The 15,145-nt window shown below is 37.8% G+C and overlaps 1 protein-coding gene across 6 annotated transcripts in view; it reads left to right on the top strand.

The window, feature by feature from the left end:
- The first annotated feature begins 4,905 nt into the window (after positions 1-4,905).
- Not1 (CCR4-NOT transcription complex subunit 1) overlaps positions 4,906-15,145 on the top strand; it is a 710,948-nt gene continuing 700,708 nt past the window's right edge. For all 6 annotated transcript variants that reach the window (XM_090381951.1, XM_090381950.1, XM_090381952.1 and 3 more), the window contains exon 1: positions 4,906-5,158. In XM_090381951.1, the coding sequence (XP_090238077.1) occupies positions 5,057-5,158 (102 nt within the window). In that variant the 5' untranslated portion in view covers positions 4,906-5,056. The remainder of the gene's footprint in view (positions 5,159-15,145) is intronic.

Here is a 15,145-nt window from a genome sequence, read left to right as displayed (position 1 = left end):
AATTAAAAAAAAAATAATAAAAATAATAAATAAATAAAAAAAATAATAAATAAGTAATGATAATAATAAATAAATAAATAAAAAAATAAAAAAAATATATATATAAATAAATTTTTAAAAAAAATTTAAAAAAAATAATAATAATAAAAGTAAAAATAAATAAAATAAGTAAGTAACAGATTAAAAAAAAAAAAGAGAGAGAGAGGGACTTGTTATTTGTTTGTTTTTTTTTTTTAGGAGCATTAGCAACTAAGGCCATATTGCTCCAGGAATATGCGGTGGTCATTCCCTGACTTTTCCGCATCCTCCGTATTTGGTTGTGATGGACTCGAACCCCGGTCTAATCAAGAAGTGGGTGCTACGCACTGCTGCTCCTTCCCACCTGGCTACGGAGGCGCCTGAGAGAGGGGCATAGAAGAAGAGAGGATCTGAGGGGGAATGAATTTGGATGGGTTGACAGGGGAGAATAATTCCACCCTAGTTTAGGCGAAGTATAGGAAAGGGTGTGGGTTTAAAAGTCACAGGGGCCAGGCGCCCCTGTGTAATTTCCAATGGCATAGTGCCTGTAGATCCCGCACTGTGGTCAATGCCAGCAATCCCGCACCTAGATCATTGCCAGCAGTATATTGCCATTTTTGAATAAAGTCCCTCTGTACCGTTCTGTTTCCGTTGTTGTGTCAGTGTTGTTTCCATCATCATTTCTGTACTTCACGAGGTTCCTTTGGAATGCTTTTCCCATATCCGGGCCAGTCCTATGACAAGCTACAGGTGAAAACCTGACTGGTCCTTAAATACCAGTGTATATTGTTTATTAACTTTAAACTTGCCTAGTGTGTAGTAGATTTCAAAGGGATACCACTAAATGGAACGGCCTTGCTAGGTACATAAAAAAAAAGAAAAAAAGAAAAGAAACTATTTATTAGGGTTACTCGGATAGTTGTTTCATCTAGCCATGTTATTTTGTCTGTCAATTGTGTGCTTTCGCTAGGTAATATGCCTGCTTTGCTGGACAAAAACCCTCGTGTTCTGGAGGAAAAAACCTTTGCTGTCTACACCTGAGACCGACTAACTCAGCCACGGAGTGGTTAAAGCCCATTAAAGTTCCTCGCATCATCGACAGTATTCTAGCCCTAGCCTTTTCCACCTAGCAAGTACCGTCTGCTACCCTGAAGACGGATATTTAAGATTATTACTGTAATGTATACAGTGTGTCTCAAAAATACACGGCATAACTTCAGGAATGAGATCCTCACAGGTAGACAATAAAAATATTTTACGTCAACATAGTTCCGGAAATGCTTGGTTCCCGTGTTATTAACCGGAGTGTGTTATCTCCCGCAGGTGATTTCCTTCATCACAAGGTACTGACAGAATCTGGTGGTTTTCGTTTCGACCATGTACTCAAATCAGGAGCAAGCGGATATGCACTTTATGTACGGTTTGGAGGAGGGAAATGCGCTGAAGGCTCGTCGTTTGTACCATGAAAGGTTCCCAGAACGAAGATGTCCAGACAGGAAACGTTTGAAGTTATCCATCGCCGCCTTTGTGAACATGGGACCTTTACACCTCGTGCTCCCGACAGAGAACGATCAAGATTTACGACTCCTGAAGTAGAGGGGTGGACTAACTGCCTGGCCTCCACGCCCACTGATTTATACTGACTAGATTTCTTCATGTGGGACCATTTAAAGTCATTAGTGTATTCGACTCAGATAGCTGATGTGGAAAATCTCCGCAATCGAATTGTGGCAGGTTGTGAGACAATACGAAACATGCCAGGAATTTGGCATTGTCTTCGCGAGTCCGTGAGACGTCGATGTGAGGCCTGGATTCAGGGGTCACATCGAAACCAAGCTTTTCTGGAACTACGTTGATATAAAATATTTTTAATGTTTACATATGAGGAACTCATTCCTGAAGTTATGCCATGCATTTTTGAGACACTCTGTATATACACGTGGCGGTTTTGGCTTTGTCTGGATTGGGACTGCACGAACTTAAAATAAAAAAAATAAAAAAAGATATGGAAGCAACTGACGACGCACGAGCTCCCAGAATCGTGCCCTTTTTGAAGCTCCGTGATACCTTTACTATGTCCTATAACTGCTACTTTATCACTTTGACCTATATGATTATATGCACATAAACATTGCTCTGGTGTATGAAGCTGTCCGGCTTTTTTACTGTGAGCTATGCTACCTAGCTCATTACAGATGGGGTGGGCATAATTCAGTGATCACTGAGTGCATATACACGTGTGACCAACAAAATCCAGATAATAGTCCAGCCCTAAAACTGATTGAAAATTTGTAAGAGTTATTGTGTTGCCGAAATCTCAGAAATATAATGTAGAACTGATTAACGATGCCAATCATTATTAGTTTAGTAATAGTAATATTAATATTAATAGTAATAGTAATCGTGGCATGTGATGCAAGAAAGCAAGCGTATGAGCCTATGTAGCATCAGCCAAAAATAAAAAATAAATTCACACAATAATTCACTCTAAATGTTTGTCCAGTTCTTCCTTAAAGTTATTTAACTTATAAACTTCCACAACGACAGATGGAAGTTTGTTACAGCAATTAACCACCCGCCGGCTAAAGGCAAATTTATGCCTATCTATTCTACAACTGTGTTTCCTCAATTTCAATTTACGCCCCCTTAGGTTCATAATCTGAACAAGTGGAGGAATCCCATCAGAATTCAGCGTGCTCAATCCATCCGAGGCTTTATACACCTCAACCCCATCACATCTCAGGTGCCTAGTCTCCTGCCGCTGCAATTTGCAGAATTTAAGCCCGTCTTGGTAAGAGGATCCCTTCATTCCCTTCACCTATCTTGTTGCCCTTCTCTGTACACGTTGAAGGAAATCTACTTCCTTCCTAAAATGAGGCCTCCAGACCTGTTCGCAGTACTCAAGGCATGGCATGACCATTGCCTTATACAGAGGGATAATGACCTCCTTTTCCCTGCTAACAAGATTCCTGTTTATCATGGACAAAACCCCATGAACTGCTTTGGAAGCCTGTCTGCATTGCTCAGAAAACTTCATATATGCCTGCACAATTACTTCTAGGTCTTTTTCATTTTCTACTACTTTAAGTGTAGTACCACACAGTTGGTACGTTCCTGTGGGGTTACTTCTACCCATATGCAGTACTTGGCATTTGTCAATGTTCAACTTCAGTTAACACTTTTCAGACCATCTTCCCAAATATTCTAGATACCGTTGCAGTAGCACACTTGTGTAACAATGCCATTACTCTCATTAACAACCCTGCCAACCTTTATCTCATCTGCAAACTCCGACACTAAGCCTGATATACGTTCATCAATATCATTGATAAATATACAAAACAATAATGGACCCAACACCGAACCCTGTGGGACTCCACTAATAACATTAGTCCCCGAAGAGTAGCACCCATTGATTACCACCTTCTGTCTTCTGCCACTTAACCATCCTTTTATCCATTGTAGCAACTTACGCTTAATACCATTCTGCTCCAATTTGTACAGTAGTCTTCCGTGTGCAACAGTGTGAAAAGATTTCCTGAAATCCAAATATATGATATCAATATTATTTTTTACATCCAGTTCCTTTGTAACCCCATCATAATATCCAATCGAATTTGTGAGACAAGACTTTTCTTTAACAAAACCATGCTGTGTCTGAATTATTGCTGCAGACTTGTCTAGATCATCCTGCAATGCATCTTTAATCAGTGAATGCATTATTTTATCCAGAACAGAAGTTAAACTAACTGGTCTGTAATTACTTGTGTCACCCTTCGATCCTCCTTTGTGAATTCGGGATACATTTGCACATCTCCAGTCCGTGGGGACCACTGAGTCCAAGGATTCTCTCATAATTATGGCTAAGGGTTTGCTTATTTCCTTTTCCACCTCCTTTAATATAATTGGATAGACCCCATCTGTCCCAGATGCCTTTCTTATGTTTATCTTCAACAATTTCTCCTCCACTTGGCTCTCTAGGGTCATATCACCTGAAAAACTGTGGCATTTATGGGAGGTAGAACTTATATTCGAGAGTTGCGAGGTGATCTGATTGAAATGTATAAGGCTTTGAATGGTTTGAGCAAGCTCAATTCTGATGGGATTCTTCCTCTTGCTATGATTCCGCACTTGAGGATACATAAATTCAAATTTGTAGAATATTGTAGAAAATTGTAGAATAGATGTGTGTAAATTTGCTGTAGTCACCGAATGGTTGATTGCTGGAACAAACTTCCATCTGTCGTTGTGGAAGTGGAGCTTAAATAAATTGAAGGCTGAATTATACGAACTGTTGGATTGAATGGATGGGCGAAATGGAAAGGGTCTATTTATTTATTTATTTTTGGCTGATAATGCTAATTAATTCCTACCTATTGAGACCGAGTACCTGGGCCACGGTGTAGAGCCTAGACGTTTCTAACATCTTAACTGCATGAAAATATTTGTATAAGTTTTAAATTTTTCGTGTGATACAGGCATGATATTTAAGATTAATAAATATTTATTGCTTATAAATATTATTATGTACTACATATAGTGTATAATGCATGGCAGTGGGTGGTGATAGCACTTTCTAACATGTGATTACTAATTTTTTATTTATTTCACTTATTCGCTCAGTTATTTTTTCGACACTTATTTAATTAATCTTTTCATATTTTGAATTAAAGTTTTTTTGTTTTTTTTTTTAATCATCATTGAACATTGTATATCGTCGATTATGAAATATTATCATAAATTTGTTCAGTATAAATATAAATTTGTTCAGTATAAATTGAGTTGGCTCGAGTAATCAGAATCATTGCAGAAATATCAAAAGATTCTGCTAACGAGATTGAAGAATCGTAATACCAATTAATACGTGCTCTGACGCCATTACTGAAGTTAAGTTAAGCGACAGCGTACCCATGTTGTACTTTGGTAGTCGACTTTTTGTCGGGATTTTTGGTACAGACAGTGAATTTTATAACTTGTCGCATACACGTAAGAAAGCTTCAAACAGCTTTGAAGCTTTCAGAGTGGTATTCATGGAACTATGAACCTGGACTCGTTATCTTTTGCTTTGTCTCAAATTAGTTATTCCGTGGCTAATCTTACGAAGAAGAATTTCAAGTCCAGTATACAGGAAATAAGCCGTGTAAGTACATTACAGCAGTGGAAAATAACACCAAATATCAGTAACTCAAATGCAACAAATAACTTCAAACGTTACACAGAACACGTAACTGTAACAATTTTTGATTGGGTGGCTTGTGCCAATGAATTAAAACACTTATTGCTGCTATTAAGAATGTTGTTTTGCACTCGATTATAAATGCTACGTAGAGTAAAATATATTTGATTCTTACTGTTGATAAATAGGTTGCATCAGGTTATTTATCAATAAAAAGAAAGCCAGTAAGGCAATGTTTTTAATCTGCTTAAGTATATGTGTAACGAGACAAAATTAGATTATGTACAAATGTCAACCGACTGATGAACATGTACGCTATTTTTACACCTGTTAGTTTACTGGAGGGTAGCATTAAGTTCTTTATAGGCTATAACTACTTTAGTTGGCCTGCTGCTGGACGCATCTGTGTGCATCGATTTCATTGTGTGGATGGTGAATTTTTTTCAAATAACAAAAAAAACTCCATGTAATATGCCATGACAGTTGATTGTAAAGTTCTTACAAATTAAAAAAAAAAAAAAAAAACGGTTAAAAGGGGTGGCAACAATTTAATATCACTACATGTACATTTTTTTATGTTAATCATTACTGTATGCATATGACTACAGTAAAACCTTGATCTACTGGACTTCATATTATCATAAACCTGGATGCTTGTTAGAGCTCTTATTGTACAAAAAAAAAAAAAAAAAAAAGGTAATTTTTTGTAGACCCTAGGCACAGTGCATCCATGTGAAAATAAGCAGTAGGAGTTATATACAGTGGTGGACATAAAACACTGCATCACTTGTGAATTTTGAAAATAATGTGTTTTGCACTGCATTGTGGTGGGTTGCAGCAATGTTTGAAATACATTTGTTAGATGGGATATATATCTCTGTGAATGAAATTCAATAAAAAGACTCCACCTGATATACCAAATTGCCATAAATATCTTCTCAAAGGGTAAAATGCATAATAAATGAAATATGACAAATCATGCAAATGACAATCATGACAACCAAACATACATTTTATCCCATTTATGTGTACAAACAAACTGAAATGACAAGTTAACATAATAGTATTATGTACTGTAAATCAGCAAAATAAGTCCTGAATATTTTGTTGTTCCTCCTCGAGTTGCAATTACAGCCCTGCAATGATCTGGCATAGAGTTAATCAACTTCAGGATATACTGTTGCCCAATTTCATGGTACCACACCCTTAAAATGCTCTCCTGCAGCTGAATCTTACTTGTTGGCTTCTTCTGAGCAATTTTAGACAACATTATGTACCAGCAATTTTCAATAGGGTTCAAATCTAGACTGTTGCCAGGCCAGTCCAACAATGTAATGCCAGCATTTCTGAGGTATGACTGCACCTTAAGGAAGAAAAACAAGGGAAAGCATTGGTGCAAGTATGTTTTAAGCTTTGTGAGACAAGAAGACAAACTCATAATTAAATCTAAATAGCCACCAAATAAGGAGGAAGCGGAAAGGTCAGGGAATGACCACTGTATATCGCGGAGCAATATGGCCTTAGTTGCTAATGCTCCTAAAAACCAAATAACAAACAAACAAATCTAAATAGCATAAAACTTACCAATTTTGCTGTGTGGCAAGGTGCTGAGTCCTGTTGAAAAATGCAATTTTGGACGTCTGTGTGGTGATCCCTAATAACGTGTTTCGGGCACTCCTCCAAGATAGCAGTGTAGGTTTCTGCATTTACCATTCCATTAATAAACTTAATTCGCCCCACCCCTTTGCTTGTTATGCATTCCCAGAGCATCTGACTGGTGAGGAACTTTACAGTTGGTGTTATAGGATGGTATACCTCTAATGGGATGGTTATAGGATGGTGTCCCATTGCTCTTTTGTCCGTGATACATGTGTTTTAGCCCAAGCAAGTCGCTTCTTCCTCCTTTGTTGTGTCAACAAAGGCTTCTTGGGCTGATAGGCAACACATTCCGAAAGCTGTCTTTGGATAGTTCATGCACTTGTTTCAACACCAGAGGCTATCTCAAAGTCCAGTTTTTGATCAGGAACACTAGCATGGCGGTTATGAAGGCATAGCCATTTCAAATATCGATCTTGGGAAGGCATAGTCACTCTCTTATGGTCTGGTCCAGGTCTTCTCTTCACATCACTGGTTTCACACTTTAATTTCAGCACCCGTGTTGACTGGTGGCAGCCTATTTTATCAGTGATAGCATGTGTAGAAAGCCCTTCCTGGGACATAGCAGCCATGCCTACACCTCTGCAAAACAGGATACTAATGAATGTGTATACCTTTCCAACACTGTATTTATAGAAATGGCTGATGCAGTTCCTTGCAATTACTGTCTGATGCAATAGAAGCATTATCTGATGCCACAAAGCAATACCTTTGCTTTGTGGCAAACAAAATGACTGTAATCAAACAATATCTTATACATTTCACTACAAATGTTACTTTTTTTTAAGGTGATGCAGTTTTTTTGTCCGCCACTGTATATATATATATATATATATATATATATATATATATATATATATATATATATATATATATATATATATATATATATTCACTTTTCCTAGAAAGGCAAGCATTAAGTTATATCACGTGCATTTGTGCACATAGAAGATAAGGCTACAGTATAGTGAGTTTGTCACTTGTTTGTAGAAGTTCAAATCTGGTTTTAAAGTAGGTGATTTATTTAACTCTTAAGGGAAATATATAAAAAAAAAAGTGCATTGTGCATGGTGTTTTTAATTATTTCTTGCATTTTTATAACAAAAAAAAATCCTTGCCTGTTATCCTGAATATATTATCCAGGTAATACTCCAGATTATGAGTAAACCCCCGTACTTGAACGAGAAAGAGAGGAAGAAAGCAGTGATTGGCAGGTGAAGGGACCCCCACTAACTGTTTCCCCCCCTCTCCTCGCCTGCACATTACAGGTGGATGTCACGTAACACATGCCAGAGCTAAAATGAAGAAAGAGAAATGGCAGTAAGGAGCAAAAAATAGGTGAATATAAATGCAAATTTTTTAAAACAAGAAGAAAAAATTGCCAGACACGGCCACTGATACTTCTCGCCTGTACATTACAAGATGATTCTGAGTGCATTAACGATGAGAATTGCTTATGCATGTCTATAAAAATGCTTTTTTTAATTTAATTTTTGGGGGCCTACAAACCCATGCTTTTATGCACAACCCCTGCATTGTTAATGCACGATTCCACATGCATTAACACTGGGAATTGCGCCGACCGGGCTAGCCGGGGGGGTAAAGTGCCTGCCTGGCAACCCAAAGGTCACAGGTTCAATTCCTGCGTCGGGCTTGGATCAAAGTACTGCAAAAACCTTGGGAGGTGCATTATGGCCACAGAAGCCTATGCGCCAACAACCACAAAAAAAAAAAAAAAAAAACTGGGAATTGCTCATGGATGGCTACAAAAATGCTGCTGCTTTTTTTGGGGGGGGGGGAACTGCAAAACCCCACTTTTGTGACCATATGTTACTAGACGATTCCGCATTAACAGTGAGAATTGTTCATGTCTACAAAAATCTTTTTTTTTAATTTTCTTTGGGGTCAGCTGCCCTATACCTCCACTACGATCAAGAATCTTATGCTAACAACTAATAGAATAACTGCAAAAACTGAAATTCACACTCATACACTATTCAATTGCAGCTTTACATCTGCCTTTTCCAAAGCGTATAAAATTTCATCGTCACTGGCTCCATTGGGATTGAACAAGAATTAGAAATAAAAAAAAAACAAGTTGCTCACCAAAAAAAAAAGAAAAAAAGAAAAAGTGATTGCAGCAGAGAAAAATATCCAAGATCAGCATGATGACGATGACCAAACAATAACCGAGCACAACGATTAAACAATCCGACGAAACAAAGCTAATGACAATTTCGCATTTATCACTAAAATCATAAGTAAATTGACATCATTGATTATTTTTTAATTTGAAAAGTAATTTTGCAAAAAAAATTCATGGTGCATAATATTCACCATTTGTCTGCTTGCGAGTAATTTGCCTTTAGAGATTTGGTTTTAGTTGTTCTGTGAAATGTGTTGCAAGTTATATACAGTCAATTTCGGTTATTTGGAACGCATCGAGACTAGTGCATTTTGGCTTGATTAAGCGGCTGCCCCAATTATCAGAAGTTTCACGTAAAAGAAGTTAAAAATACAATGGACCCCCGCTTTACAATTGGTTCACTGATGGACTACCACAGTAAAGTACCGTTCACAATGTGTAGTAACAGTGAAGTTACTACACATTGGTCACAGTAAAGTACCGTATACAATGTAGTAAGTGCCGGTCATTGTGATCACATTTGTGAGTTGAATTTTAATTCTATCAAGCAGCGATTCTAATGAGTGAAAATAGGAGGAATATTATCCACAGGCTATAAAAGTAAAGATATATTAAGCATATTTACCCTTTATTACCTTACCAATTAAAGAATTAAATGATACCCAAAAATCAGAAGAATATACGTGATAATTGGAATAATTAATACATACTGTAATATGTACATACTAACTAGTTGACATTTCTGTTCACTGACATTTGTGGGTGGGGTTAAAATGTAAAAAGATAAGTAATCAGTAACAAAGAACTCGGCACACACAAATTGCAAGTAACACGATACGTGCAAGTGAGAACTGAGTAACAAGTTAAGAGGCTTTAAAAATAGGAATGAAGAGAAGATTCTGAAAATAAATTTTTTTTTATAAGATTGAAGATTTCATGGAAATAACCTAGGTATCCATAGCAACCAATTTAATAGGCTATTAAATTGGTTGCCATTAGGGTTATTTCACCATAATAACTCACAGAATTCCAGCTGTCGGTATTATCGCAAATTCAATAAGATCGAGTTTACTATCCGTTTATGATAGATTGCACTAACAGAAAAGCCCAATAAACAGGTGACTGCTAATTGTTTTTATTTTATGGTTGTGACCTCCAGAAATCCGACCGAACCACGTGGTAAGGTTGGAGACAATCGTAGGGTAATCTCCAGTGCTGCAGTCTCCTGCCCTGATTAACGGCATTTTGTCCCAATTAAGCGAATTAAACCCTGGCTATTTTCTCGATTGGGTTGTGTTTTTTAAGATTTGCCCCAAATAACCGGCTGCCCCGATTAACCAGTGGCCCAAATAACCGGAATCCACTGTATATATATGAATAAATTTTCATATATTTACATAAATTGCATATATATGCAAATTTATTTAGCATGACAATATATTAGATCGATAGGGAATAGCATAATATCTCAAACTTGATAGTGTAGGGTATAACGTAAAACTAGATAGCGTAATATGTAGCACTGTATTAAAATCTGTTAGCTTAGTATAGTATTGTCAATTAATCAATTAAATTTATAAATTTTATTAATTTTTATTTTAATTAAATTGTATTTAAACAGAAATCATGCCCCCAGATTACAGCAGCAAAGATAACTTGCATAAATTTGCGGAAGTACCATGTTTTGGGGAAAAGAACCAAAGGGGGCAATTCTCCAATGCATCAATCTAAAAAGATGTGCAAAATGTGATGTTTTCAGATCTTTTGGAACAGGACATGATCTAGCCATGGAAGATGTCTTTGTGTGTGCTAGGTGCAGAGAATATAAAGAAATTAGGTGCCAGCGTCTATGAGAGTTGGAAGAGTTTGGTAGATGCCCTCAAAAGAATTAAAATGGGGGAACCATCAAGCTCTCAGCTGTTCAACTCAACTCCAGATCTCACTCTTCTGCACCAGGCAACAGAGCGGCACTCTTCAGGGCGGAATGCACTGGTCTCACAGGAGCTAGGTAGAGTCGGTAACTCAATTGTCAGGGAAATGGGAAATATATTGTGCAAAAAGGATAGGTGGAATAGGACCAGGGCAAAGGTTGATGTCATAGAGCAGATATCATCCTTTAAAGTCACAAAAGGTGATATCGTTGTACGCGGTGGCACTAATGACATTAAGCATAGGAGATCTGTGGATTTACTTAACAAGTATATGTCAACGTTGAAATAGTCGTGAGTTAGGGTTAAATTTGAAAGTGTCTGCAATCCTGCCCACACACGATAGGAGGGAGTATATGACAAGCACCTAGCTGTTAATCTACCTAGCTAGGTAGATTAACAGCAGCTGCGGCAGAGGTGGAAGTGATTTTTGCACTGCTTCTATTGGAATGAGCAGCAGCCCGGAAAGCAAGTTGTTGGGGATGTCAGGAACTGCCAGGAGTCATGAAACAAGTAAATACATGGGCTGTGTTAAAGTAACTAACAGTAAAAGCAGTTGCATGTATACTTGCATGTATAGTAAATAAATTTTATGACTTTGAAGTGCATCAAAGGCGGTTGTTGTTGCAGTATCAGAGACGGGGTGTCACACAGATATAAGGAATACAGAATTGGAATTTTGGGATTACAATGTGTACAGAAAGGATAGGAAGGGAGGAGAGGAGGAGTTATGCTGTTAGTTAAGAAAGACATGAAATCTAAGGAAGTGCATCCAGTTGACATAGATGGACAGTGCAATGTTGAGTCAGTTTGGTGTGACATAAGCACTGGGAAAGCAAAAGTGAGGGTAGGAGTTTGTTATAGACCTAATGACTCTGATGAGTATAATGAACAATTATACAGAGAAATAGTGGGCCAGTAAATCAGTACCTTATAATGGGGGATTTTACCTTCCCACCTATAGACTGGAACTTGTGGATTGGTCATCCCGCACACTAGCAAGACTTTTGTGGATTTATTGGATGATTTGTTTTCTACAGCAGCATGTTAGAGAGGCAATAAGAGAGAGTAACGCCCTTGATCTAATTATCAGCAGTGATTATTCATGCATTAAGAATTTAGAGATAAAGGAACCACTAGGTGGCAGTGATCACAGTGTACTACTGTTGAATTTACTTACAGATGTAGCCACCAATCAGGGGTAAAGTGAAGGGTTTTTGCTTTCATAAAGGTGACTACAGTGGTCTCAGAGATTTTTTAAATTCTGTGCAATGGAACCCACTGATTATGTTAGCAACAGCAAATTCTAAATTGGAAACATTCAAGGAAATAATCTTGGAAGCTACTAGGCTTTTTGTACCAACTAAGAAATTCTGTTCTAGTTTTAGGCCCAAATGGTTGTCAGATGAACTAATGAGACTTGTGGCAGAGAAGAAAAATACATGGGGAGCATATAAATTATCAGGGGTCATAGAAGCCTATGGTAGATATAAGCTAGTCTGTAATCGAGTCACAAAGGAGGTTAGTCAAGTGAAGGCAGATTATGAGAAATCTTTGGCAAAAGATGCAAAGAAAAAAAGGCAAAGATTTCTTTTTTTTTTGGGGTTTACATAAAAATAAAAAAAAAAACCTTAAAATCTAAAAGGAAGGGGATGAATCAGATTGGTTCACTTGATATCAATGGTTTGACTGTAGATTAGTATTAGCAAAGGCACATGATGCAAGAAAGCAAGCATATATAGCATCAGCCAAAAAAAAAGAAAAGAAACCCTTATTTCACCCATCCACTTTTTCCAAATGTTTGTCAAGTTCTGCCTTGAATTTATTTAAACTATCAACTTCTACAATGGCAGATGGAAGTTTGTTCCATTCTCAGATAGCTGCAAAACTATATATGTGTTTTGAATGTACATTCACACACGAGGAGTTATTCAAGGAGAAGGTGAGATGTTTAACAAACTCTAACAGGGACTTAAATGATTTTGTAATAACAGAGCAAAATGGAGGAGAAATTGTAGTTAAACATCAGGGTACCTGAGGTGGGTGGGATGAATGAAGTGAACAAACCCTTAGCCATAATTATGAGATTATCCTTTTACTCAAGGGAAGTCCCCACAGACTGGAGATGTGCAAATGTATCTTCAATTCACAGAGGGGGAATCAAAGGGTGACACAATTAATTACAGACCTGTTAGTTTAACTTCTCTTCCAGGGAAAATAATGGAGTCACTGCTTAAACAAGTATTGCAGGATCATCTAGACAACCCCAGGGGCTCACATCTGGTGAGTATGGTCCAGGAACACCCAGGGTCCTGAGCTGGATATCATGCTCTTTCTTGGTGATTCCCTTCTACTTCTCTGTCTCAGGTTAACTTGGAAATTTTTTTTAGCCAGTGCAGCATAAGCCTCAGGCTTCCTTGCACTACATGGCTAGAAATAATAATATTAATAAAGGCACAAACGAAGTTAGAAAGATGGGCAGAGAAGACACTCGGTGGCAAACACTACAGTGATCTTCATCAAGATCACAGAGTTAAAATAGCTTCCAATGCATGGCTCATCAGCGGGATGCTCTTCCCCGAGACTGAAGAATTCATGCTCACCATCCAAGAGCAGGTAATCAACACCAGGAACTACTTCTGTGGATAGAAGACGAACTCAAAATAAAATTCCATTAAATTCACTCATCATTCGTGTAAAGGCAAAACCCCTTTATCAACACTTTAGCGAAACTGGTGACAGCACTGGTGGAATAGGTTTTTTTAGCTAGCAAAGGCTCTGGTTTGAAAGATTTGTTTGAAATTTCTAATAAATATTACATTTAATATTAAATTGTTTCTTATTTTCATTTTGATGCCATATGCTTGCATTTCACTATGTACACAGTCATATTATGAAGGTACATATAATACATACATAGACAAAATTTTAGAATAGTTTTTCTTATATATTTCATACTTTGGAACGGAACCCCTTTATTACTATGGGAGCCATAACTCAGTATTTGCGTTTTCGGTATTCGCGGAATTTCTCAGGAACGTAACCCCCGGAATAGCGGGGTTTACTGTATATAAATCAGAAATTGATACATATTTGCTTTATTAGCATTAGCAAAGGCACATGATGCAAGAAAGCAGGCTTATACAGCATCAGCCAAAAAAAAACCCCCTTATTTCACCCATCCACTCGCTCCAAATGTTTGTCAAGTTCTGCCTTGAATCTATTTAAGCTATCAACTTCTACAACGACAGATGGAAGTTCGTTCCAGCAATCAACCACCCGCTGGCTAAAGGCAAACTTCCGCACATCTATCCTAGAACCGTCTTTCCTCAATTTAAATTTATGCCCTATCAGGCGATTATTCTGAGCAAGAGGAAGAATCCCATCCGCATTGAACATGCTCAAACCATTCAAGGCTTTATACACCTCAATCAGATCACCTCGCAGGTGCCTAGTCTCCAGGCACTGTAATTTGCAAAACTTAAGCCTTTCTTCGTAAGAACAACCCTTTGTTCCATTCACTAATCTTGTTGCCCTTCGCCTCGTTCCAACAGCTCTACATCCTTCTTAAAATGAGGCCTCCAGACCTGTATACAGTAGTCAAGATGTGGTGTGACCATTGCCTTATACAAGGGGATAATCATCTCCTAATCCCTGCTAAAAAAAATTCCTATATATCATTGACAAGACACCATCAGCTACTCTTGCAGTCCATCTGCACTGCTCAGAAAACGTCATATCTGCCTGCACAATTACCACCAGGTCCTTTTCATTCTCTACCACTGTCAGTGTAGTACCACAGAGTTGATACGTTGCTCTGGGATTACTGCTTCCCATATGTAGTACTTTACGTTTGTCAATGTTAAACTTCATTTGCCACCTCTCAGCCCATCTGCTCAACTTTTCTAGATCACGTTGCAGCAGCGTACTGTCATTAACAACCCTGCCAACCTTCGTATTGTCTGCAAACTTGGACATTAAGCCTGATATACCCTCATCAATATCATTTATAAATACAGAAAACAACAATGGACCTAACACTGAACCCTGAGGGACTCCACTAATAACATTAGTCCACGAAGAGCAGTGTCCATTGATTACCACTCTGTCTTCTCCCACTCAGTCATCCCTTTATCCATAGCAGAAATTTGCCTCCAGTGCCACACTGCTCCAATTTGTGCAGCAGTCTTCCATGTGCAACAGTATCAAAGGCTTTTCTAA

The sequence above is a fragment of the Mastigoproctus giganteus genome, chromosome 9 (assembly GCF_048544385.1).
Source record: "Mastigoproctus giganteus isolate SK-2022 chromosome 9, ASM4854438v1, whole genome shotgun sequence".
In the NCBI taxonomy this organism is placed as follows: Eukaryota; Metazoa; Arthropoda; class Arachnida; order Uropygi; family Thelyphonidae; genus Mastigoproctus; species Mastigoproctus giganteus.
Note: the sequence above shows the minus strand (reverse complement) of the source record. Positions and strands in the feature narration are given on the sequence as shown.